The sequence below is a fragment of the Sardina pilchardus genome, chromosome 20 (assembly GCF_963854185.1).
Source record: "Sardina pilchardus chromosome 20, fSarPil1.1, whole genome shotgun sequence".
NCBI classification, from domain to species: domain Eukaryota; kingdom Metazoa; phylum Chordata; class Actinopteri; order Clupeiformes; family Clupeidae; genus Sardina; species Sardina pilchardus.
Genome location: NC_085013.1, coordinates 17,387,165 through 17,414,370, shown reverse-complemented (window position 1 = coordinate 17,414,370; position 27,206 = coordinate 17,387,165). Strand labels below are relative to the sequence as shown.

Sequence of the window (27,206 nt, the reverse complement as noted above, 5' to 3'; positions counted from 1 at the left end):
ACAGATCCACTGAAATTATTTGGAAAACAAAACAAAAAAAAATATTTATGAAAATTATAATAAATCATAAAAAGATAATTTATCAACTAGGGTTAAACATCTAGGCTATGTTTTACATGATTTGTATTGATGTTAACTATTTTGGAATGCTGTTGCAACTTAAGTCTATTTCAGCTTCAATAACTCATGTAGGTTACCACAATTAACACATTATCTGATCATTTTTGTTGGTCAGACTAAACAAATGAACAAAGGATGAGAATCCACAAAGAGATTTATCAGGCCTATTTACGTTATAAGTGGAAGAGGATAGCCTTAGTCCTATATAAAGGTGTGAGAGAAAATCCTGCCTGACCTCCCCGGTATGAGGATTCTGTAATTCAACTGAGCTCACCTTTCGTAAAAGGTGGGGTTCTTCCTGAGTTTCGGGCAGGTGCCAAAGCTTTTCATTTGACGGCTGGGACAGTTGCGTCACCAAGCTGTATTGTAATCCAGAGGCGCTGGTGGCTCCGCTCCACTTTGGAAGTCAAAGCCAGTTTAACAGAGGGTGTGTTCTGCATCCACCTGGACAAGCGACGTTTGGATTTCCTTTTTCTCGTTGTTTGTCAAACAGATGCGCAACTTTTATACAAGACAAGGAAGGAGATACATCGTAACAAGGCAAAACGGATCAGATTGCTGGGATCAACACTTGGCTGTCACTTTCAGTGAAAGGAATCTGGATTCAAGGTAGCTAACTGCTAACTTATATGGTTGTCAAATGGAATGGGCTGGGAATGTCAGAAGAAGGAAGCTTGTCTCACAGTTGGAAGTTCCTGTAAAGTCTTGTAATCGTGTCTGGTCTTACCATGAGCGAGAAGATGTTCAGGACATATTTTGAAAGTAATCTAGGTTAACAAATGCATTTGCCTGTCGATATAAAATAGCTAAAATAACTTACTTTGTGAGATGACCCAGCTAGCTTGTAACGAAATTATTGCTCGCTAGTTTGCTAGGTTAGCTAACTTGCTAACGTGTTGATAAATTCCATGCTCTGCTTCCAGACAGTTAACGACACGCTGAGAGACTTCCTACATATGTCACTAACATTGCTCTCACAGCCGTAGAAACATTGTTCTCCCCTCTGAAGTTAACGTAATTTCTTTGGGCTGACAGTTTATGTCGATAGGTTTTTGTTTTTACTTCAACTAGTTTTTGAGTTGACCAGTGAAAGTGGACTGTGGTGCGGACTGCGGATGTTAGCCTACTTTACAGTGCAAAATCCCTTCGGCCTGCACAGCTGTTGGGCTGTCAATGTCAATGATACCAGCACATCATTTGGCAGTTTAGAATGAATATTTAGGTCAGAAAAGACCTCGCTCTGTAGTGTAGCCGTGCCCACCCCATCACCAATTTTGTAATTTAATATTTTATACCACATAATTTCATTAGGCCACCAACGTTAGCCTACCGCATGACATGTCAATGCAGTCTCCTCTGTATTTACCCCAAATATGGTCGATATGCCTCCAACAGTCACTACTTGCACCACATTGTAGTTGAAGTCACGTGTTAAATCTGTTGTTTACTGTGGATTAAGTCTCCAAGTGGATAACACTGGATTCAGATGTGTGTGCGTGTGTGTGCGCAGTCTGCGAGTCAATCAGTGAAATTGCGGGTGCCTGCAGTGTGCAGCGTCCAAAGGGCTGATTAGATGCTGTGTTGTGTTTTATACGACCAGCTGCTGTGTATGCCACAAGCTGTCTAAACAAACAAGGCCGCTCCAGTTTCATCACTGCTCATACCTCAGAGAAATTCACTTTTGATTTAAAAAACAGACGCAAGATAAGAGAGAAATGCAACAAGCACAGACACAGGTTTGGTCTTCTCTACACTGTATGTTTGCGTGCGTTCATATCACATCAGGGTAAGTACGAGCAGTGGCTGGTAAAGTACGCTTTTTAGCTGGCGAAGACCTTACTTATTATTGAAGTATATGAAGTGAATCATTCTGGAAAAAATGACAGCAGTGAATGTGGAATGTTGTGGTGTCTGTTTTCCCAAGGATGTTGCTGGAGCTCTGAACAGCTGTGAACAGCAAAGATGAGTGTGACATCATGGTTCCTGGTGAGCAGCTCAGGGACACGGCACCGGTTACCGCGGGAGATGATCTTCGTGGGCCGGGATGACTGCGAGCTTATGCTGCAGGTGAGGGTCCTAAAGCCAGCACCACTACATGGTCCTCCTGGCAGCTGCCTGTTCAGAAATGAAGCCTTTCCTTCCCCCCAACTTGTGCCATTGCCTCTTGGCAGTACCACTCTTCTGCATGGGTGCGGAGGTCTGGCAAACTGAATATGAGATGCCACTCTGTGTTGGTATGATAAAGACAGGGTGGGGTTTGTGTCTGTCTCTTAGTGAGCTTGATTCTCAAGTAGCCCACTTGACTTGTGGCTTGGACAACTGAAGCGTGTGTGTGTGTGTGTGTGTGTGTGTGTGTGTGTGTGTGTGTGTGTGTGTGTGTGTGTGTGTGTGTGTGTGTTTTATTCTTACTTTAATGTACTGTACTGTTGAAGTGTATTGTATGTCAGTGTTTTTTCTGATCTTGGCTTAGGTCAAGTGTGTGTGTGTGTGTGTGTGTGTGTGTGTGTGTGTGTGTGTGTGTATGTGTATGTGGGTGCACAATTCTTGAGTGGCTCTACATTGCCTGCAGGGAGACTTCCCTTTTGGCAGCATCTCAAAACGCAACCACCGCATTCCGTCCAGTTGTGCACAGTATCTCTCGCCATTGGCTGGCAGGCCGAGACTCCTGCTTCTGGAATGTTCCTTGCTTGCACGCTCCTCTACATGTCCTCTCTCTCTCCTCCTCCTCCTCCATCCCTCTCAGTCGGCCCCTGGAAACACAGCACCACCACGGAGCAGATTCCTCCTCTTGAAATTGTTTATATGGTTTCCTCCTCGGCCTGTGGTTTTGCTCTGAATGCCCTACCCTACCGCAATGGTTAGCCAGCAGAATTTGAAAGTTCCTCTCGTGCACATTCAAGGGAATAAGAGGGGCTGGCTGACTGGCTGGCTGTCCGCAGCTTCAATGCCTCGCCCATTTAGTGTGATGAGTGGCTTATAATCTCTGTGTGCCTCTTTAAAAAGCATTACTCTTTCCTTTCTTTGCTTTGCTTCCCCTCCTCCCTTATTGGCTCATAGACTTGTTGTCTGGCCGAGTGTGCTGGTCCTCTCAGTGTTGATACAAGGAGGAACGGGAGTGTTGGTGTGAACTGGCAACAATGCCTCTGGCACGGAATCATAAGTCTGAACCACAGTTTGGATGGGAGCTGTTGTGCATGCTCACCATAGTGGTTAAAAGACTCTGCACCAAGCCTGTGTGTGTGTGTGTGTGTGTGTGTGTGTGTGTGTGTGTGGGTGTGTGTGTGTGTGTGTGTGGGTGTGTGGTGTTAGGCAGGATCATGTTTGTCTTCCTCACGCTTGTGGTCAAGATAACATCGTGCTGGGCCGCTAGTGAATTGTCCCCCATGAGGAAGTGAGCAGTAAATAGGCCAGCCCTCCTCCTCCTCAGCAGACAGTGGCCACAGGGCCAGAGGCCTCCTATCAGCCATCTCACTGATAAGAGCTGCAGCAGCTCCCTATGGTCAGAAGATACCACGCGTCTTTAGGGTGACCAGAAAATCACAAACAAACAAACGCCTCTCTTAAAGTGTGTGGTCTAATTGTGACCAACTAAAAAGAGAGATGTTCATAGATTGATGATAGTGAAATGATAAATAGCTATGTGGATTGTGCAGTGTGTTGTAATGCATTCTAGTAAGGGCAGCTGAGAGGGTAGGAGCTGTGTGAGTGTAAAAGAGCTGGCTCAGTAGCTCTGTAGCTCTGTAGCTCTGTAGCTCTGTAGCTCTGAACTCCCCCAGTTTGGGCCTTAATCTGCTGAAGCATTTAAATCTGCTCCGAGGCCACAGAGTGTTCAAGTCCACTGAGCTCAGCGACCCAGGCCTCCTCAGTGCTCTGTGTTTAACAAACTGGAACACAATGTGCATTAGAGAGGGCTATGCCTCCCAATCCCCCCTGACTCCCACTCACTTCTCTTTTCTTTTTTGTTCTTCCTTTCTTTCTCTCTTGTCTTATCTCTCTCCTTTTTATTTATTTCTCTGTCTTCCTGTCTTTTCTCACCTCTTCAGGATATCTCTATACCATTCCATTGTTTCTCCACTGTATTTCTTTTTCTGTGTTTGTGTTGCTTTCTCTCTCTCTCTCTGCCTCTCCCTCCCTTCCTCTCTCCCTCTATCTCCCTCTTGGCTGGAGAATTGACCCAGTGTTGTGGACACAATTTGACAGAGCCTTGAATAGGGCCTCGCTGATGGGCCCTAACGAGGCCCCTGCAAACGAGCTCGGCTGTCCAGGGCTCAGCCTTTGAAGTTGTGCTGCAAGCGGACAGGGAGGGATAGTTGGAGATGGAGGAGGAGGAGGAGAATTAGGGAGGAGAAGTTGGAGATGAATGAGGAGGAGGAGGAGATCTTGAGTGGATAATAATGACATAAGGGAGAGGCCAACTTGGCGTGTGTTTCGATTATGTTGACTCCAGTGTCATTACTCAATGGGTGAGGTTTAATATGGGACTAAAAGCATAGTCAGCATCCAATAATCATGTGGCTCGCTAGTCGAATGTGGTTTGAAAAAGTGCTTATTACTGTATTCCATAAAAAAAAAAGCCTTATTTGTCTCTAACCAACAGTAACATTTCTCTCTGTGTTCCCTGCTCCTACACTGTGAATGTTCTATGCCAGCCACTACATTCAATTACGTGGTATTACTGCCACTACCATATACTGTACCTAGCACATAATGTAGCTTCATCTCCTGCTAGTGGCACACATGTTTGCAGGTTATTAAATGTAACATGGTGACTGATATCTCTGTACCTCATTTCTCTCTCTCTGTCTCTCTCCCACTCACAGTCCCGCAGTGTGGACAAACAGCACGCTGTCATTAACTATGACCCTGCCACAGACGAGCACCTGGTGAAGGACCTGGGCAGCCTTAATGGGGTGAGTTCAACAGGCACCTCCAGCGGGGTCTCCCTCACAGCGCTTCTGATGCCTCTCTTGGGCAGCGCATGTCCAGCTACACAGGTGCTGGGCTCTGGTATTCAGACCTGTTCTTTGGTGTGGGATGTGCAGCCACAACCAAGTATCTGTTGTGTGATGACGGCCGCCGTTGTTGTAATCTGTGTTACTGATCAGCTACTGAAGCTCCAGATTCAGCTCAGAGCCAAAGATTTGTTAATAGGCCCCATAAAAAGCCTTTTTTTGTAACATTAGCTTACACGCACCCTGTGGTTCTGCAGACCTCGTGGTCAGAACTGAGTACCTGAAACAACAGCAAAAAAGGTAAATTAAAGCACAGCTGGAAAATGAGGTGTGTCCACATTAGCCCAGTTCACTGCCCGTTCCTCCTGAGAGTGCGGCACTAAAAGCAGATATCTTGACCCATAGTAGCAGCACCTCTGGAATGTCCAAGGTGAATGAGTGGGGCAGTGGGCGTCACTCATGCGACAGATGGCCAAATGCTGTGTTCGGGACAGAACTGCTCAGTGTCAGTGTGAGTCAGTGTGAGTTAGTGTGAGTCCTGGTAATGCACGAGTAGGTAGCAGGTCCCTGTCCCCATTCTGGAGGCCAACACCAGCCAGGGCCCCTCAGCACAAAAGAGCTGTTTGTCAACGCCACTCTGGCTTGATTGGGCAGAGGCAGAGAGTAGTGCATTCTTCTGCTGCTTTCATCCCATTCTGTGTGCTGCACTCTTTCTTTCTCCTCCCCTGCTCTCTCTCTGTCTCTTCCTCTCTTTTGCTATTTCCCTCTATCTGTCTATCTCTCTCTATCTCTCCCTCTCCACTTTGTTTCTCTTTATATCCCCTGAAATCTATGTGAACGTCTCTCTCCCATGTTCTCCTGCCTCCCTCTCTCATTCTGTATCCTCAACCTTTCTTTTTCTCTCTTTCATTATCTCCCCCTCTTCCTCTCCTCCCCCTCTCTTCTCTCTGAGTTTTTTCTCTGCACCTGCTAAATCATGCTCTCTTCAGGGAGCTGCCGCTCCAGTAGTTTCTGCCCTAACAGCTCGTCTCAGTTTCAATATTGAGTGTTTCTGTTGGCAGTAACCTTCAGTGCTCCCAAAGCACTCGGCACTGACAAGAGGCTAATAGTTAAACTTACAAGCTACAGCACAACCAGTTCCCCTTGTCCAGTTCCCCTCTCCCATGTAACCCTATCTAACCCTGATGGTCTAGGCCCAACGGTCTAATGCTCTGCTTTGTTTAGTGTCAGCCTCAGCATTATTAAATGACCATAACAAAGTCTTTAGTCTTTAGTCAGAGCAATGCATGGTGACTGAGCGGTTCCATTTCAATAGTGCTCTTCATAGAACATACAGCTTACACATTTCATTCATCAGCACACATCTCTCATTGAGTATTTGATTATTTATAATAAACCTTGCTTATAAAATCAAGCATGTGGATACTTTTGTTACGGTTGGAACTGGTCCAACAGCCTGCCTCACTGTCTGCTTTGTGCATTGTGTTTGCCTTGGTGTCTGCCGTAGGCGACATCCATATGTATAACCGTGTCTGTAGATTCGGTAGTTTGCTATTCTTGGAATGTAGAGCTGAAATGATGAGCTGGAGAGGAGGAATGTTTGTTTTGTTTGTTGGGTAATTTTGCTTTCTTGTTTCTGGCATTTAAGATTCTTATGGTGTTAGTTCACGGTCCTTACAAAGAAGCCCAATACAATGGATATTGTACTGATGACGTCAGACTTTAAAGTTGTAGGAATTCCCCTTCTCCTCTAATTTCAACATACTGGGTACCCATTTAGCCCTAAGGGCTACCCCAATTTGGCTAAAACTGATGGGAAAGGTCATGCTCCTACCTTCAACATTACAATGCGAGGCGTTCCTGAAGCCATTAATTTAAGGTACAAGAACAACATTGTGTTGTTTTGATAATTACCTTATCTGAAATACAATTCGGTTTAAATTAGTATTAGTATTAAATTAGTATTATTATTAATGTAATGTATGGGAATACACTGCCTGTTAAGGTGCATGCACACATACATCAGTATCATTTGGGAAAATTGTTCAGTGACAGTGGAGTACAAAATAAATGGGATATTCTGCTGGTGTGCCTCTTGAAGTAAATATTGTTTCACTACTTCCTAGCTCCACTACTTCGCTCCCAACATCCCCATGTCATTTAGCCAACCCCCCTCATCTATCCCTTCACTGGCCCTCTCCCTGAGCTTAGACACCCTCATTGCATAACCCTTGCAATCTTATTACAGTCTTATGGTGGTGCGGGCTTAACTTTCAGTAGGGGTAACAGGCCTGGCACCTCTTTGGGAGACCTGGGAGCCTCCACTGGCTGCAGCATGCAAAACAACAGCCAGCCAGCCAGGCTGATGGAGAGGAACAAGTAGAGCTGTTTTCTGGAAAAAAAAATGAAAATTAGAAAGTATTGTTTTAGCAAGACCTGGAAAAGTATGGACATTTGTGCCAAAAGTCTTGGAAGTTTTGCTCATTAGGACGTTCCCCAAAAAAGTAAATAATGCATAGAAAAATACATCAAGGAGGTCAAACTCATCCTTAGACTTTATGGAGATGGTTTAAACTGCGACTGGGCTTGTTTGTGTGTCCTATGAGTGTCTTAACTGGTCTGTGTTTGTGTTGTCTTGTGTCTCCTCCTAGACGTTTGTCAACGACCTCCGAATCCCAGACCAAACCTACATCACGCTCAAGCTCTCCGACATCATCCGATTTGGATATGATATCTTTTCAAGCACATCTCCTCATTTTAATTATTGGTGTTTTTCCACCTTTTGAAATCAGGAAGTATACTGTATGTAGTGCAGGGTAGTCAGGTGGTTCAGATTAAACCTTTGTGTGCACTAGAAAACCTCTTGTATTTCTTCACCCGGAAAAATGAAGCACACCCAAATTCCAACTCGGATCACTGGCTGCAAAGCCGCTTTCATGCTTGTAAGCCGGCAAATGTTCACCATGTTCTGTAAGGAAAGTGTACCAGTCATGATCTAAACATTCAAGGCTCTGTGTTTCCATAGTATGCCTTTGTAGGTTATTCAACACATCCGATTATGGTAACACACATAGCACACATTTGAGTGTGATTGTGTTGTGCTAGTTACATCAATGATTTCCAAGGAACCACACATCTTATAGCATAGTTTACAGAAAGCCTCTTTTAGCTACCATAAATGTTTATGGAATCCCTTTAAGTGGCCACCAGCTGTAGGTAATGTAAGCGGATGGTCTTTTGTCAGGTGTATTGTTCCAAGGCCAGGTCTTACCTGTAATTGTGTTTTGGCGTCAGAGAGCAGGTGTTGTGTTCCTTAACAGTGCCCACATGCCCACGTGTACATCCTGGAGAGGAGCCAGCACAAGGTACCAGAGGAGGCCCTCAAGGTAATGCTGCTGCCGCTGTTTATCTTGTTCATGGCCATTTGATTTGTACGTTTGTGCGTTTATGGGTTAACGTGTGTGTGTGTGTGTGTGTGTGTGTGTGTGTGTGTGTGTGTGTGTGTGTGTGTGTGTGTGTGTGTGTGTGTGTGTGTGTGTGTGTGTGTGTGTGTTTGTTGTATGGCTCTTTGTTCTGTGTTGATGTATGGAAGGCTCTTTATGCAGTTATGAGTGTATGGGGGGCATTGTCTTCCTCTCAGCCTTGAGTGCTTCATGAATAGCAACACTGTTATTAAAGCCATTTGTCATTGGAGTGTGAGTCAATTCATGAATTCATGCCCCTCTGGATGTGTGAAATGATGGCTCTTTGGGGTGCATACAACTGATATTGTGTGTGTGTGTGTGTGTGTGTGTGTGTGTGTGTGTGTGTACAACAACACCAGCATGAGAAGTACACCAGCCAGCTGCAGATGGGTGTGAAGACGTCCGATTCCAAGAAGCGGGAGCACGGGGAGGAGAAGAGCAGAGCCGCGGTGTCTCCCAGCTCTAAGCAGGACAAGAGTGAGCGCAAGTCCACGCCAGGTAACTACACAGCTGCACGCCTGTCAGCTTCCAATCCCCACCTCCCCTATCTTCCTGCATAAATGCTGTAAACGGCAAACCCCTGCACTTTCAGACTAAGCCTCAGGGTGACGGGAGACTTTTGAAATCTCCCACGTCCACCCCTGGGTATCTTTGTGTGGGCTCTGTGTGCTGCTGCGTTGAGATGTTGTGTACAGTAGAGAAGGCCAGTCTGTCATTTGGCTATCTGCTCTGCCTAAGCCCACGCCCATGTGTTTGGGGGAAAAGGAAGTCCAGCGCTCTCCGCTCTCCGCTTATTTGAATTCTGCCCTGGCCATGTTCCTGCATGCACACCGAGATGTGCTGATAATGGCAATGAACAAATAGCCTCTCTCTTTCTCTCTCTATCTCTCCCTCTCTCTCTCTTTCTCTCTCTCTCTCTCTCTCCCCCCTCCTCTCTCTCTCTCTGCCTGCCTTCCTGTCTTCCTCTCTCTCCCATAGTTCACTCATCCCTGCTCTCTGTTAAACGGTAAGGCATCAGAGACGCTGTGTGGGGTTGTGATGGGGAGGTCAGTTGTGTTGGCATGGTCACTGGTCAGCTCAGGATAGAGTGATTGGGGATGAGGGATGCTGTGAGCTTTGGCAGGCTTCATGCTCAGCTCTCCCGCCAACCAGCCAGGCCTGAGCCAGGGACCAGCCACTGTGTCTCAGCAGGTGCCTGTGATTTCACCCGCACATGTGCCCTCCCTGGATTTAGTGCTGTGTGTGTGTGTGTGTGTGTGAGCATGTGCGTGTGTGCGTGTGTGCAGGTAATCCAAAGGGGTTGGAAAATGTTTGGGTTTTTTGCATGGTGTTTGTCTGAAGTTATTTCTCCGGAATGCCGATCTGTTTCCGTGTATGTATGTGTGTGTGTGTGTGTGTGTTTTTGTTTGTTTTTTCATTATTATTTGTTTTTATGTTTAGCATGATGCCCATGACAGTCTGTGGTCTGTAGTTCCCCAGTTCCTCAGATGGTTCTTCTTGGAATGCTTTAAGCCGCTACAGTGTTTACCGAGCAGTTAGTCAGAAGGTGAAGGATTGGCAGTAAAGCACCCCCTCTGTCGGGGCATCGGGGGATCTTCACTGGCCCAGACAGAGCCAGGGACTGTGTGGCGCTCAAGTTCATGGTGCCTCCCCGTTTTAAAGCATCTCGTAGATCCTGAGCGGGAGTCATGCGGGAGTGAAAGGCTCTGGCTGGCTGTGAATGCCTCTCATTCATGTGGGGAAGCCTCTCCCTGGCCTTCCTCTCCCACACACACTGGGGCTTTCTGCCCTTAATGGATTGGAACCATTTTTTTTCCATTGGCCACAGCTAAACAGGCCACTGTAGTTCACACACTCACACACACACGTTCCTTAGTGAGTCCCAAGGCTGTGTTTACATATTGCATGATTCCTTAAAATCAAATCAGAAAATGCAAAACTAACAATCTGTCTTGGCAGTTTACACAAATGGGAAAATATGAGCACCTATTACATGAAGGTCCACACTTTAGTTTACATTTAGTGAGCAGAGTTACTATGGAGTTGGGTGATTAGTGTTCAATTCAGGTCCATTTTATTGATGTAGTAGCTCATGAACTTTAACTTGAGTTTGATCAGTGTGTACATTGTGCATTACTTGTTGTGTACTTACTTATTTAGTTTTAGATAGATTCATTATTTAGATTTAATTTAGTGTGTTGGAATGTATTCACATGTTACGATCATTGTGCTGTACTATTAAGATAATGTAATATACAGTATGCTGAGTCTTCCCTGTCTCTGTCCCTGTTGTGATAAATGCCCTCCTGGGTTTTGCCCCGTTTGCCCCGTGGCAGGCATCCCGTCTCATTAGCATCACGCTAACTCAGCAGAGCTCAGCGCAGCGCAGGGCTGTCCAGTGCTGTACGGCGCAGTGCGTTAATGAAGACCTTTATCCAGTCTGATCACAGCAGAGGGATTAGCCTCTGCTCCTCGCCTTCACTAAGCGCTCTGGAGAAGAGTCTCAGCAGCGGGACCTCACCTCCACCTTCCTCCTCCTCCTCCTCCTCCTCCTCCTCCTCCTCCTCCACCCCACTAATGACTAGGAGATCACCCCCCCAATCATGTGCAGATCAGCATGCATCCCTCCTTGCTCCTCCTCCTTGACCCATCATCAAGCCCAGTCAGGTGTTTCCCCCAAGTGTATGTCCTTGAGGAAGATTATGTGCTTGCTTGTTTAGTTGAGATTGGCATGGGTTGGCAAGCCCAGACTGTGGATTCTTGTCTGCGCTGCAGTGTTTTAGCAGCAGTAGGGGTGTGTCCAAGTTGCCATGTGAGGTGTGCGGCTGTTTTACTCTGAGGAGCCGTTGGCTGCGTCACACTCACTCATCAGGGCCTCTGGAGCTGTGCTCCATTGGAACCATTCAGATGGGAACCGCACTGGGGACAAGAACTGCCAATTGCCACTTTCAACAATTCAATGAGACCAGTTGAAAAGATGATGGGGGACAAGACCTCACTGTGTCCAGCATATGAGCGTATGTGGTGCCCTAGGCAGAGAAAATACTTTGGTGGTTCAGTCTCAGAGCACTTAGAGTTCAGTCTCTCTCTACTTCCTCTCGCTGTCTCGGTCTCTCCATATATCTATTTCTGTTTCACTCCTTCAGACTTTCCCTCTTCCTCTTTGACTCATTCAGCTATGGTCTCCACCTCCCTTCCTCTCTCTCAGTCTCCTGTTTTCTCATGTTCTCACTTCTCACTCTTTCTCTGTCTATCCCTCTATCCTTGTTTGGGTTACTCTCTACACTCCTTCCACTCATCTATGTGGTGCTTCTCTCTCTCTCTCTCTCTCTCTCTCTCTCTCTCTCTCTCTCTCTCTCTCTCTCTCTCTCTCTTCCGATGGGAGCGGGGTGTTGTCGTGTCCCACCCACTGTGACTATGGCCCTCATTCTTTCCAGTTGCAGGCCAGAGATGCCCTACATGCAGCTAGAGCTGCACCAAGCCCCAGCACAGCTCTGAATAGCAACATTACATTAGCCTCTAGTCATCCATGGACAGCCTTGCAGACAGCTCCCCTCAACACTACTGGTTACATTGCATTAGCTCCCCGTTGTCCAGGGACAGGCAGCTTGTAGCATTGTGTTCCTACAGCAGTACAGCACGGTGCAAGACACAGTGTCTATCTCACACACAGTCCCTCTGTTGTCTTGACAGAGCACAGGGAACGCAAACATAAGATAATGGGATGATAAGCAGAAAGAAGTTAAAGTCAATAGAGTGCTTAGGATATGTGGCAGGGACAGATCTTTGGGGACATGAAAGTTGGATGTTTGTTATTACCAGATATAGTAATGGAGTCAATCTTTGTAGATTGTGAGTGTGTGTGTGTGTGTGTGTGTCCTGCATTCTTTGCCCCTCTCCTCTTTTGTTGATTCCACTCTGGGTTACTGCGGTAACAGGCTGGAGTTCTGATCCTCTGACTCTGTGCTCAACTGCTCGGCTGATCAAGAATGTGCCGCTTCAGCACCCTCTGTCTCTTTCACACACACACACACACACACACACACACACACACACACACATACCATCCCCCTATCTTTCAGCCTGTCTGCGTGTGTTTTTTTGGGGGGGTTGCATTTAGACAACAAGTAGACGGATTAACAGGCTGAGAGCCAGCCCAGCTGTTTGACGTCATGAGAGAGGCGATAGGCTCGCTTTGGGCCTCATCATCAGCACAGCAGCAGCCGATGATAAGCATCTTCTGTTCACACAAACCCACATTTACACAGAAACTCCACTTTTTCACTCACCCAGAAATGCTTGTCTGTCATTCTCTGGGCTCATGTTCTCAGATATGTCTGCCTCTCTCTCTCTCTCTCTCTCTCTCTCCCTCCCTCTCTCTCTCCCTCTCTCTCTCTCTCTCTCTCTCTCTCTCTCTCTCTCTCTCTCACACTCTCTCTGTCTCCCTCTTGAGTTCTGACTCTATCTGAATATGGCTCTCTTTTGCTCTCAGTCTGTCTCCATCGTGCGATGCACAGCTACATCTGTGTCACTGTTTAATTGATTTTTTGTATTCCGTCACCTCCAGTGAAAAAACAGGATTAGGATTAGGAGCTGTGTTGGCGCTCTGCAAGGGGATTACACCCAGTGCATGTGCGTATGTGTGTGTGTGTGAGTGTGAGCGAGAGAGGGAGAGAGAGTGAAAGAAAGAGTGTGTATGTGTGTGTGTTTGAGTGCAGAGAAAGAAAGAAAGGGAGATTGTGAGTGTGTGTGTGTGTGTGTGTTTGAGTGCAGCAGAGAGAAAGAAAGAAAGAGAGAGTGTGAGTGTGCGAGAGAGAGCATGTGTGTGTGAGTTTGAGAGAGAGAAAGAGAGAGAGAATATGAGTGTGTGTGTGTGTGTGTGTGTGTGTGCAGCTCAGCAGACAGATTAAGCCGTGTGAGTGCTGTGTGTCTGGGTGTGGGGGCTCCTGTCCTCCTGTCCTCTTGTCCTCTTGTGTCTGCTCTCTGATGCCTCCAGTCTGAAGGGTTTCCACGGCACAGCACCCTAATCCACACCACAACAGACCTGCTGCCTCACCTGCTGGGTGGGCTCACAGCAGGGCACTGCACACACAATGGACCAGAATAAACAGACAATATGATGGAGGAGAGCCTTTATCTTTTATTATTATGAAATGATATGAGCAATGGAAGCATAAGTGAATGGGATGCAACAGGAGTCATTATTGTCATCACAGAATACAGTGGTGTACTGTAGGTCCACTCCTACAGAAGCTGTTAGACTTTTATCTGATGCTATCAGACAAGTCTGTTGTGATCAAAGCATGTCAAAGCATTGTCATGTGATTGACACAACAAACATAGGGCAGGGCACCATTTACTGACTAACTTGTCTTTGTTATTGTGTGTGTGTGTGTGTGTGTGTGTGTGTTTGCGCTCTCTCTTCAGATGCCCCTGTGTCCAGACCCACTCCTCTGTATGGGCAGCCTTCATGGTGGGGAGATGATGACGAGGAGCACATGGACCCGTCTGGCAAAGGTCTGCACACACACTCTCTCCTCCACACTGTATCACATACACACACACTCACTTTCACGCAGTATCAGACAGACATGTAGACATACGCTGTTCAGTTGGTAAGGGTATGTTAAGCCTAATGCATGGAATTAAAGGCAAATTGATGACAATCTCCTGTTATCAATACACACACACACACACACACACACACACACACACCCATACTCATACCCGTATACACATGCATACACACCGTACACATGCACCCCCATAATCCTGTTTGTCTGAGGAATCCATTTGATGTGCATGATGCTGGAGTGTACAGTATGAGCAGTTTGACGTGGACTGGGTTAGTTGTGTTGACTGTGCTGCCATGACGCATTACTCACATGAGCTCAGAGGAGCAGAAGCCTCGTCACACATTCATGCGTATTTCGCACAGTATATTCCAACACAAATCTGTTACCTTCCTTATTCACACACAGATCCACACAAACAAGCTCTCACACTCCGACACCGTTGACACTCTCACACACACACACACGTACACACACAGAGTCTCTTTCCAGACTGGAAGGGATTATTCCAACAGGTTATTCCAGGGTAGTTCCTCAGAGCCGTGTGTGTGTGGAGCGGTCCAGCTGGCGCGGGTGGATGGGCTGAGGCATGACTGAGTTGTGTTTAGTCAAAGCCACTGGGAGTCGCTCTGCGCAGCTCTGTTTGTGTCCGTCTACAAAAACAAACGCAGGAGGAGGTGCTGTCTGCTGGCGCCTTCATCAGCACGGCCTCCCATTACGTATGCTGTTGTGTGTACACGCATCAGTTCCCTGCTGTCATTTGTTGTATCTATTTGTGTATGTTTTGTGTGTGTGTGTGTGTGTGTTTGGGTGTGTGTGGGTGTTGTAAATTCTTCCTCTGTTTGCCTGCCCACACTGAGAGCAGCCCAGGCTCCAGGGTGGCTAAATATAGCTGATAAGGCTGTGTGCGGTGCTGAACTCTCACCTGCTGATCTGTGATCAGTCCCGTCTCCTCGATGTGCCTCGGCTCTCGCTCCAATCACACGCGCATCACAGGCGCCGAATTAATCTCTAAATCTCTCCCCCTGCGCAGCCGACACCAAGGAGCTGGGGCTCAACGGCTGCCACGGCGACGACCCGTCCAAGCCCGTCTACTCGTTACGCCGGGAGCCCAGCTACTTCGAGATCCCCACCAAGGAGGTCCCGCAGCCGGCCGGCCGACCCAAGACGTCCGAGCCGCCGCAGCCACCGCAGCTCCAGGAGATCCCCACCAAGGACACGGACGCCCAGGTGTCCAGCCTGCCCATCCCCATCCCGGCCACGCAGCCCGAGACGCCACCCGTGGTGCAGAGCCACGCGTCCTTCACCATCGAGTTCGACGACTGCGAGCCGGGCAAGATCATGATCAAGGACCACGTGACCAAGTTCTCCTTTCGCCAGCGGCGCCGCGAGTCGTCGGGCGGAGGCGGGGAGTCGGCGGCGTCGGCCACGGCCACGCCCCTGGAGGAGATGTCGGCGGAGAGCAAGGTCGCCGATTGGCTGGTGCAGAGCGACGTCGGCATGATGAGGAGGAAGTCGCGCACGGATGACCTGTACAGCACCAAGAGTGACCTGCCCATTAACAACAAGACGCTCAACGGTGAGTGTGTGTGTGTGTGTGTGTGTGTGTGTGTGTGTGTGTGTGTGTGTGTGTGTGTGTGTGTGTGTGTGTGTGTGTATGTATGTGTGTGTGTGTTTCTAAGTGACTGACTGGTGCCCCATTGGTCAGCACTGGGATTGTGAGGAGGGATTTGGAAGGCTTGAGATTACCTTCACCTGATTTCTTAAGCCTTAAGCAGAGACCAACGTAAACTTGTAGCCAAACTTGAGTAAACACAGGTCAGCAGTGTGTTGAACGGAGCATGTTTTATGCATGGAGATTTTGTCTATTATTGTATGTATTTGTAAGTATTTGCTTGTTTTTAATGGTGTTTATTCTCTTTCCTCTTTTTGACAGATCACCAGCATGAAGATGGGACTCAGAGTGATTCTGAGGATCCTGTTGTGAAGGAAAAGCATCGTCTGCACTCTCAGTCACCGGCCTCAACCCAGCGGTCACCTCAGCAGCCGCGGCAGCACTCGCCCTCTGACCTGTCCAGCGCACGCTCTTTCACCCCGCCCTCTATCGAGCCCCCGCTCACCTCCTCCACCCCGGCGCTGTCCTCTCCGCCCCAGAGCCAGGCGCGGGGCGACCCCCAGCAGGCCTTCGTCATCGAGTTCTTTGACGACAACAACGCGCGCAAGAAGCGCTCGCACTCCTTCAGCAACAACATGGGCCCGGGCGAGGCCAACGCCGTGCTGAAGAGCCGCCTGGAGAAGAAGAAGAGCGCCGCCCTGTTGGGTGAGAGAGGTACTGCGGCTCAGGGCTCCAACCCGCCAACGCAGCAGTTCACCGTCCCCCTCAAGGGCTCCTCGTCGGGGGGCTCCTCGGGGGGCTTCTACAGGGCAGGCTCCCTGCGGCGGGAGAAGACGGACGTGCGCCTCGGCTCCAACTCCAACTTCTCCTCGCGCTCGGCCTCGTCGCGACCCTTTGGCAGCGTGGGCCGGCGCTCCAAGCTGGCGCAGGACTTTGCCAACGAGTTCCTCCGCCAGTCCCGTCCTCCGTCAGCCACCGCTGCCCCTGCCCCTTCTTCATCCTCCTCCTCCTCCTCACCCTCACCATCCACCGCCACCTCCGCTGCCTCCACACATGCCCCTCTCCAGCGGAGCATCCCAGTCTCCCGCTCCCACGCCTCCTCAGCCCCCCAGCAGTCCTCTGTGCCTACCAAAGGGCCCTCGATGTCCCTGAAGGGGTCGGCCCCCGAGCCCAAGGCCCCCAGAGCCTTCAGGAACGAGGAGGAGGACAGCCTGAGTGACGCCGGTACCTACACCATAGAGGGAGACATCCAGGACAAGGAGGTGGAGGAGGCCCGGAGCAGGATCGATAAGGTAAATAAGGCCCCTCATTTCAGGGGGATCACAGTACAAACAAACAAACAAACATATCTGAATGGCGTTTTGAAGATTTTTTAAAGTATTGAATGCATTATTTTCAACTTTCAAGTTCAAGTTAACTTAACTTGACTAGCTCAAGTTAAATGATACACACACTACAACACCACAACACTATACACACTATAAGTCAACTGGACTGGTACACCTAAACAGAAGCTCTTATTCCGAGCAAGGCAAGCGAAAGCCTCCTCCTGAGTAAGTGTTCAGGATTAAGAAGTGACCGTTGTCCACTGCTGGTCATCTGAAGTCCTAGCTGCTACATCCTCAGCCTGCTCAGTGGAGGGAGCTGCATGCTGAACTGCATGGAGGGAGACTGACTCTCTCAGCAGACAAGCTCTGGTTCTGGAGGCATCATATCAGATCACCACTAACCTCCAGAGAAGCTCTCGCCTGCAGCACCGGGGGTGTCATGGCTGCACTTTGTTTGGGTTGAGCTTTTAAAACGAAGAGTGTTCTACTTGCCACTCCCTAGTTCCTACTCACTGCAGGCACAAAGCAGTCTGTTGGAATCCACGCTCAGCTAGGAACGGACAGAAGATTGTTTGCAGTTTGGTTTAATATGAAACATATTTGCAAGTCCTCTCATTTCCTCAGTTGGTTTGACCTTCTGTAGCCTCAGATTTGCAGGGCTTACAAGATAATAGGAATCATCCCAAAGGATTTCTAACCAAAAAACTGTTTGAAAGTTCAGTCCTTTTCTAAAGGTTAATGTTCCAGTTTTTCTAGCAAAGTAGCGTAGCTTACTCTTGGGGAGCAGGTTGAGTCTTGCCTGGCCGCGCCTTCTCCTGTCTTTGTTCTGCTCTCTCGCTCCCTCTCTCCTCTCCGCTCTCTCCTCTCCTCTCTTGGGTTTCTGACTCCCTCTCTCCTCTCTCCTCTCTTGGCTCTCTCCCTCTGTCTCTCCTCTCTTCTCCTCTCTTCTCCTCTCTGCTCCTCTCTGCTCCTCTCTGCTCCTCTCTGTTGCTCTCTCACGCCTGCTTTGTTCCTGACAGGTGTTTGGTGTTGTGGAGAGTCCTGACTCCAGCACCCAGCCCAGCCCCGAGGCCTTTAGGCCCGAGCTCTCGGGCAGGAGACGCAGCAGCAGGGAGGCCCAGTCTAGCAGCCTCTCTCATAGTGACAGTAGCTCTTCTGCCCCTGCCCAGGGCAATTACTCAGCAGGCTTTAGCCAGTCGCAGGTAAAGCTACTAAACAAAAAAACAACAAACAAAAGCTCCTCTGGGCTCTCCTCTCAACCGTGTGTCCCGCACTCTGATCCATCTCATTGGTCGATCTTGTCAGTCAAGCCAATCACTCAGCCAATCAGTGGGTCAGCCTACCATCCTCATAGGTGGAGCTCCATCCTGCAATCTTTGCCAGTGGTCCTTCTGTCTGTGCTGATTCTTCTTCCTCCCTCACCCCGTTGTGTGGTTTCTCTGGTGATTTGGTGTGTACTCGTGAGGTTGAGACTTCTCTCTGGTGATGGGTGCTGTGGTGGATATGGGACTGTCCTTGGGAGGTGGGCCTTTTTTCTGGTGTTAAGTGTGTGTTAACTGCAAGAAGACCCTTATAAATTAATGAATTAAAAACATATTCATTAGTATTATTGGGTCAGTGTTTTGGTTAAAATGTGTTCCATCATGTCTTAATGACCATGGAACCTCAAACAATGGCAGAAGCAGTATTTTGCAAATAGTTAAGGACCCACTAGAAAGGGAGAAAAATGAGTCCCCATTTCAAAAACAGATCTCCTATCCATCCACAGACAAGTGCATTTGCTCTAGACGACCAACTCCCCTCCCCTGTCCTAACCCATGTGGCCGTCCACTAATGTCCACCCCGCTCCTCCACAGGGCCAATTGGACTCCTCTGGGGGACCCAGGTGGGTGTCCAGGTGGGCCAGTCTGGCTGACAGCTACTCCGACTCCAACCCAGTGACGGGCCTCTTCGACATCCCGGCTCAGATGGACCTTTCAAGCTCTGGTGAGACGTTGGAGAAATTTCACTCCAACGCATCAGTATATTATTTTGAAACCCATTTTACAATTCTATTGTTTGGAGTAATTCAATACAAATGCCAACTATTTGTTGTTAAGCAAACATTTCGTAAAACTGACTGTTGCATATTGGTTTATATGCAACCAAATGCAGTGGTGAGGTGGGTTTTCTATTGAATGGTTCCCTTTGATAGTCCTAATTGTTGATGATGTTGTGATCCCACACAAATGAATGCTGTGACTCTTAATAGCTAGTGTGTGTGCATGTGTCCCAGGTGGCGTGCGGATCATCCACCAGGCCATGCTGAACCGGAGCCTTGAGGCGTCCGAGTCCGAGGGCCCGCGCTCACGCCGCGTCCTCCCCCAGGTGCCCTCGCAGGACAAGGCCGACGCCACGCCGCCCAGCATCCACATCCAGCCTGACCCCTACGGCACCTACGATGTCAAAGGGCGGAGGTCAAAGAGCCCTCGTCAGAAGGAGGACGTCCAGCGGCTCAGCGTGCAGGACGACCTGGACCCGGACAGCCTGAGCGACGCCAGCAAGTCGGACGACAGCTCGGTGGTCGAGCAGGGCAGGAGGTCCAGCTCGGGGAGGTCCGGCGGCAAGAGCTGGACCCGGAGCCGGTCGGACACCTTGGACGTGTCGGCGGCCAAGTCCTCGTCCTTGTGCGTGAGCTCCGAGGACAGCCTGTCCAAGGCCGAGCGGGAGCAGGAGGAGCGGCCCAAGTTCTCCAGCGCCACCATGACCAGGCACCGCCCCGCCAGCGCCACGGGCACCACCACCTCTCCGCCCAGCCTGGACTGCCAGGATCGAGCGGGCAGCGCCAACCGGAGCGAGGGTGGCACCTCCCCGTCCTTCTCCCGGCAGGAGAGCTACACCAAGAGCCAGGCCGCAGACGACGGTCAGCAGAAGAGACTGCCCAACATCTCCCCCAGCGCCTCTGCGGGCTTGTGCACCCAGGACACACACTCCTACCTGAAGGAGACGGAGAGCGTCCTCGCTGTGCTGGAGGCCAAGCTGCAGGTGCAGAGCTATGGTCAGCCGCTGCCCGCTAGCGCCCCAGCCGGTGTGGAGGACTCGCTGTCCGGAGAGTCGGACGTGGACACGTCCAGCACAGTTAGCCAGCGGAGCAGCAAGAACTCCAGAGAGTCGCTCCCCGGGACCGGAAAGAAGTCCTCGTCCTCTACGGCCACAGGTAGCGTCCACAAGTCAAGGTCATCTAATCAGGTGGACCAGGACAGCACCCGCCCGAACTCGGCCCGCACTCGTCTCTACGAGAAGCGGCAGGTGAGTATGGCTGACTCGTTGTCCTCGTCTGGTCGCGCCCGGACCAGCCTGCGCCACAGCGTGGGCAAACACGGCTCCATGGACTTCAGCGACGACAACCTGCTCTCCGGTGGCGTGGGAGTGGGCACGCGCAACTGGTCCGACCCCATGACCTCCGACCAGGAGTCCGGCTCTCGGACGTCCTTCCTGCGGAAGAAGAGCGCGGCCCCCCCGCAGAGGGAGGAGCCCCCCAGGAGCAGTCGTAGCGGCGGGGGGGGTGGAGGCGGTGCGGTGGCCCAGGCTCTGGGACGCTCCAACTCCCTCTCCGCCCCTCGGCCCACGCGAGCCTCCATGCTGCGCCGCGCCCGCCTCGGAGACGCCTCCGACAACGAGGGCCCCGAGACCGAGCGCACCTGGCAGAGCGCCAACGAGTCCAGCGCACCGGCGGGCATACGCGCCTCCCAGGAGGCCAAGCAGCAGCAGCAGCAGCAGCAGCAGCAGCAGCAGCAGCCGCGCCCGCTCTCACGGCTGGACCTCCTGGCACTGCCACGCAAGCGCACCAGCTCCTTCACCACGCCCAGCGACACCGAGGCCTCGGCCGGCCGCACCGGCTTCTCCAACCGCAGCTCCGAGTCCAGCACCTCCGCGCGCAAGGCCTCCGTGGCCCCCGACCTCAAGAGCGCGGCCAGGAAGGCAGCCGTGCAGGCGGCACACAAGCCCATCATCCGCGGACGCTCCAGCAGTGCCAAGTACGCCAGCAGCACAGCCAGTGAGTAGCACCCACAGTCCCACACCGCCTCCTGCTTCACCTCGCTAGCCCTCCAGCTGATCTCATTACAGTATAGAACGTTTCATTATCAGTGGCATAGTTGTTCCCACAATGTTTCCGTTTTAACGTTCCATATGTTATCTTAATGCAGCGGAACTAGTTTGGGAACTAAATAGAACGTTCAAGTATTGTTTTAGTTTTTTCTTGTTGAAAGGGTCTATATGCAAGTGTACATTTGTGTGTTGTGCTCCATGTTCCCATGGTATTCATTTGAAAGTGAGATCATATGTGCACCTCATCAGTGAGTGCAAGATATTGTGCAGTTAGTTTGGCTGGTTGGTGTCAGTCCAAAGGAATGTAAGCCTGCGGGATACGAGACTGAGGCCTGAATGAGTTGGTTTGAATGACAATTGGGGTCAGGTGGCTGACCTGGTTTCCATGGAGTTTATTTTTTCCCCCTCCACTGTCTTTAACTATCACACAACCTCTTTGTAGTGTGTAATGAGTCTGAGTGAGTGAGTGTGTGAGTGTGTATGTGTGTGTGTGTGTGTTGACAACAGTGTTCTTCCATGCCTGTTGGCATGTGTGACTCAGAAGTCAGGGTTGATAACTAAGCCTGAGCTAACATGAAAACCTCTCAGTCCTTTTCAAATGTCTTCAGGAGATGGAGATAAGCCGAAGTAAATAGAGAAGGTCTTTGGTTAGCTCATGTTTAGTGTCCTCTAGTCTAACCTAATGATTAATCTCATTCTACACTCTCTGCAACAATGCAATCTAACAATGTTTATCTGTGACGGTCTTTGAAGTCCATTTGCATTGGACTGCAGATGGTTTAACAAAAGTGTTTCCAAAGGCCTGCCAAAGTGTTTGTCAGTTTGGGAATTTAAAAGGTCAAGATTATAGAATTAAAGAAAATAAATGAACCCTTTTCCAATCTGACAAGGCACTTGTGCAGTGTCTGATAACTGGTATTGTGTCATTATGTGGGACTTGGTGTTCTGGGGAATAGATTTCCTTTCATTGTTTCTCCCTCTCTCTTCCTCCTCTCCCCTCTCTCTCTTGGCCTCCCTCTCTTTTTCTCTTTTTCCTCTCCAAACTACGAACCTCCCTTCCTTCATTAACCCGGGTGCTTCCGACAACAACACCTCCTCCTTCAAACCAACTCCCCCACCCTCGCCTCGCCTCCCCTCCCCTGGTGCCCGGGGTGCCGCCGCTAGGCTCCCGGAGGCGTCAGAAGGGCTCCGACTACACCTCCACGTCTGAGGAGGAGTACGACTCCAACCACAGCACGCCTAAACACAAGCGCTCCCACCACACCTCAGGGTCCTCGGCCTCGGGGACGCCCCGCGGTCAGACGCCCGTGCTGGCCCGCGCCGGCGTGCGCGTACGCAGCCGGGAGTCGGGGGAGGAGAGCCACGGAGAGGGAGACGCCTTCCAGAACTGGAGCTCGCACAGCGCAGAGATCGCCAGGTACGCTGGAGCTAGCATCTGCACGCGCTCAGCACATAGCCTGTGCTTTTGTTGCCAATAGCAAGAGCTCAAATATGGTGTTGCATGTGTGAATGTGTTTGTTTAATACAGTGACCGTTGTTAGTCATGTGTATCCTTCATTCGGACTCAAAGGATGCCCAGTGAAGACAATGCTAGACAGGTTGCTAGTATGTCACAGGCCTTGAATGAGCTTCACAGTAGTTTCACAGTTCTTAGGCAAATTCTGCCATATGTACCCTTCATTTGGGCTAGTTAACTTATTTCCTGAAATCAGATACAAAAAATAACATTAGTGTACAGTAGATCATTATTTTTTACAAAAGCATTACACAATGGTAAGAACATAGGAGGATATCCTGAATGAAAGACTTCCTTAATGGAAGGCTGTGTATTGTTAGTGCAGCATCCTTCAGTCCTCCCAGAGGTGCAGAAAGCTTCAGCGCTGCGCTGCGCTCACAGCTGTGAGAGAAAGAGGAAGTGGCTGTGAGCCATATGAGGGCACACGTTGGGAAAGGGAAGTAAAACTCACTTAAGAGCCCCTCATGCACAGCACACTTCTGTCTTTGGAGAGCTGTGGGCTATTTTGCCACAGGTAACCTTGTTATGACTGTGTGCGGTGTTTACGGAAGTGAAGTGGAACCTTGTTTGAAGATGGTAATGACTGACATTTATTGGGTTCTTTCTCCTGTCTGATGTTCAAGCAGAATATTTTGAATGTCAGACGCATTCATTCATTATTCATTTTCTGGTCATTAGTAGCTCTTTTTCTTTCTCAAAAGCGTACTTGGCCCTTGTTAATTCTCAGTAAACAGCTTGGTACTGAGTGGGGCTTTGTTATGGGTAAAGATATTGGCGCGCCAGTGAGTGACATTTGCCCATGGTTCCATCAGGCTCAGTCAGGACCTGGCCAAGGATCTTGCCATCTTGGCGCGGGAAATCCATGACGTGGCAGGAGATGCGACGGAACAGCCGCAGGCGGACGCAGCCGGAGCGATCTCCACCGGGCCAGTGCGAGAGGAGGTGTGTTATTGACCCCACCGTCCATACTTCCCCTGTCACACCTACAAGTCACATGCTGGACCTTTGTGCTGGGTAGCATGATACTGTAGTAACTCATGTTTACTCACTGCACAGAAAAGACATACAGTCTATGTGATGCTCTTAGAAATTGTAGGACTGGTTTAGGACTGAAATACAGCAACCTACTGCTATACAGGCAGTTCTAAATACATACTTTGTGTGTGTGTGTGTGTGTGTGTGTGTTTATATATCTCTGAGTCACAAATGAATACTGTAATGGGTATGCCTAGCCTTCAATATTCCTCCAGAAACCTCCCAGCTCACTTCAGCTCAATAAAGTCCTCAGCTGAAGTTGTATGATGTTTGTTTATTGACATTTAATATAGTCCTGTTATTTGTGTGTGTGTGTGTGTGTGTGTGTGTGTGTTGTCCCCCACAGCTACGGCATCACATTCCAGACGCCAGCTTGAGCTTCCAGAAGAGTCCGTCTGCCTCAGGCTTGGCCAGACACCCGGAGCAGATGCTCTACAGCCAAGAGATGGCCTCCAAACATCGGGGCAGAGCCCAAGATGAGGTTGGGATGGTTTGTTCTGTTTTCCAAGTATGTGGTTTAGTAACTAACCTGGACATGTTAAATCAGAGAAAAGCCTATAGATGGCTTTGTTTTGCTAGAAATGAAGCCATAGGAGCTTTGTCAGTGAGTTGACTTACCCAAGTTTGCACTAATCCACACACTTGGATTACACCCCTGATCTGTTGTATTTCCCATGACTTAGCTTAGTTTTCAACTTTGTACAAATGTTATTTTGCTGTTGTGGCTTATTCACCCCTCCTTTTTAGGTGGCTGGAGAAAATCTCCTGCTGAATCCTGTGTCTCAAGTCTCTCTGGCAATACGGGAAAACACTGAACAGCTGACCGAGAAACTTAAGTGAGTTGCTGTTGTTGTAGTTGTACTTACAGTACCTTGAGAACGAATGTTTGGACATCTTACTGAAAAAACCTGGTCAGTGTTCAGAAGGGGTAGCACCTGGCTAACACCAGAGCATTCTCTATTGAGATCCAGATTGGTCCGCTGTTTCACTTCTGATTTCCAAGGGGCGTAACCTAACCAGCTGTGAAATCAAACTTAAATTGCCTTTTGGTTCTTTGTAAAACTTTTCGAAAGTACAGCAAACATATCTTTCTTGTAAAGGGAGGTTTTAAATACAGAAAATACACAGCTTAGTGTTGTTTACCATTGACTGCATCAGGACAGCCCTTCATAACACTATCTGGATGTCCCAGTCTGCTTCACAGCACTCAATTGATATTTATAATCAAACGCTGCAAGCGATGAGACATACATTTGTTTTTCAAGTTGTGTGTTTGGGCTTTTTAGCCTTTATTAGCCAGGACACTGAGCAGACAGGAAATGAGTGGGACAGAGAGATGGGGAGAAGGTTTGGGAAGCACCTGAGGTCAGACTAGAGTCTTGGTCCCCGTGGGCACTAAGCCTGTTTATGGTCACTGAATGCTGCTTCCGCTGCACTGCAGCCTGACCACTGAACAAGTTGTTCTAATGATGAGACGTGTGCTCTGAATGTGGTTCCTTAAGACCCGTTCTAAATGTTTTCGAACAAGAATGTATGCTGTGACCTTATGCTGTGAAACAAAGTGCTCATTCCTTCTTTCCAGGGTCCTGTTTCAGAACAAAGCAGACGTTTGGGAAGAGATTGAGGCAATCAATTCAGACAATGATATTCCTACTCACAAAACAGGCAACAAGGTATATTTTATGAATTACTGATAAGACATGTTTTATATAGTAATGAAAATATTTGAGACATTTTTAGAAGTAATTATTTAGCCTGTTTTCCTCGCCATAACTTGTTCTACATTTCCGTCTCAGGAAATTGCAGCTATTCTGAAAGAGCTGAGAAGAGTTCAGAGACAACTGGAAGGTCAGTGCATCATCAAGGTCTCTTCTTCTGACTGATGTTAAAGTGTTTGTGAGTCTGCAGTAGACATCCGTGTTTGTCCTCTCTTTCCTGCGCTGGCCCATTCTAATCAAGTTCACTATGGTGACAGACAATTTCACGCAACAGTTTAAATTATGTTCAAACAAGAAAAATAAATGTTGCAAGCAAGCAATCAGGCAGACTGATGAAGTTTTCATGTTTTGTTTTTCTTTGAGTGCTTGCTTGCTTGAGCTAGGTAAATATGACTGCCGGAAATTATATTTCCAATCTGGTCACAGGACGTAGTGATGTACAAGAAATATTGAAGCCTTTCTATATTTGTTCTATGTATTTGATTATTCTCTTCCTGTAAGCAACACATTTCTGATTAGTGGAATATATGTCATAAGTAATGTATACTTCTGTGTGTGTGAGTGTGTGTGTGTGTGTGTGTGTGTGTGTGTGTGTGTGAGACAATTCTTCTTGTTTATTCCATTCATCAGCATATGTCCCCTTTCTCCTCTCCAGTCATCAACAACATCATTGAGCCGGATGGCAAGGCTGAGCTGAGCCGCGGGTCCTCCAGCAGCACGCCCTCTCTGATGGGGCTCAGGGGGGACAGGGTGCTCCTCAGAGACAAGAGGCCCATCACCTCCCCACGCACCAGCGGAGGAGCAGGAGGAGGAGCAGGAGGTGGTGGGCCCCCACCTGCCAGACCCGGCAGCAGGAAGTCCGGGGCCGCCTCAGACGGAGAGAGCTTTGTGGTGTGAGGAGGAGGAGGAGGAAGAGGACGAGGACGACCCTGGAGGTCTCCGCACCATGCACTCTCACTGGGACTGCTGCTGCACTGATGGTGGGAGAGAGAGAACGAGTGAGTGAGTGAGTGAGTGAATGAATGAGAGAGTGAATGAAAGAATGAATGAAGGAATGAATAAGTGAGAGATGAGAGAAGTTAGTGCTCTGACAGTAGTCGGGAGACACATTTGCACTTTGTCCATGTTGTACCAGACTGACTGTCTTGCAGTACAAAGTGGCTTGTTTAGAGAGCCCACACTCGTTCTCTTCATGTCATTTGGCATTTTATCTTGTGTGTGTGGGGAGGGGTGTGTGTGTGTGTGTGGGTAAACATGCCAACTACTGGGACACTTGCTATCTGGTGACATGGACACTCCAGTGCCATGAAGTACCTCAGATGAAATTTGTCACTTTGACATATTGAAATATTTCAGTTTACTTGACTTTTTTGTGTATATATTTTTGTAGAGCTATACAGGTCCTGATCTGGGGTTAATAAATGGTTTCCTTGTTGGGTTGAATCACGTGCAGGTGTAATACCTACAGTACAATCAAGAGTTATTTGTGAAGTTTCTCTTTTATTTTGCGTTGGAAGTCAGTGGAAGTGGATGGCTCAAAGTTACTCTGTTACTCAGAATAATTCAATCTTTCCCCAGTTATTCTGTCCACCACACAGCAATGGGAGCATTTTAGTGAGACTATAGACATTGTATGTAAGTACATTAATGAATCTATGTCTCTGGGAGTCAAAAGCTATATATTTATATATTTATATATATATAATTATATTGAGGAGAGGGGAGGCAGGTGAACATGCACTTTGAAGTTGTAAATTGATATAAAGAATGCTAAGTGCACTGATGCTATGTGCTGT

General features: G+C 48.8%; 1 protein-coding gene across 3 annotated transcripts; it reads left to right on the top strand.

Annotated features, from left to right (window-relative positions):
• The first annotated feature begins 522 nt into the window (after positions 1-522).
• Positions 523-27,206, top strand: cep170ba (centrosomal protein 170Ba). 3 transcript variants are annotated; one of them, XM_062523721.1, is made up of 19 exons: positions 523-729; positions 2,045-2,187; positions 4,941-5,030; positions 7,724-7,804; positions 8,402-8,458; positions 8,896-9,034; positions 13,964-14,053; positions 15,143-15,688; positions 16,046-17,016; positions 18,072-18,254; positions 18,909-19,038; positions 19,328-21,088; positions 22,411-22,558; positions 23,470-23,599; positions 24,039-24,173; positions 24,440-24,528; positions 25,275-25,365; positions 25,489-25,540; positions 26,066-27,206. In XM_062523721.1, exons 2-19 carry the CDS (start codon positions 2,083-2,085, stop codon positions 26,305-26,307), a joined length of 5,040 nt encoding a protein of 1,679 aa, XP_062379705.1. In that variant the 5' UTR covers positions 523-729; positions 2,045-2,082; the 3' UTR covers positions 26,308-27,206. The 3 variants fall into 3 exon arrangements, with proteins under 3 accessions (XP_062379705.1, XP_062379704.1, XP_062379706.1); XM_062523720.1 differs by having other exon boundaries at positions 22,306-22,558; XM_062523722.1 differs by lacking the exon at positions 18,072-18,254 and having other exon boundaries at positions 22,306-22,558.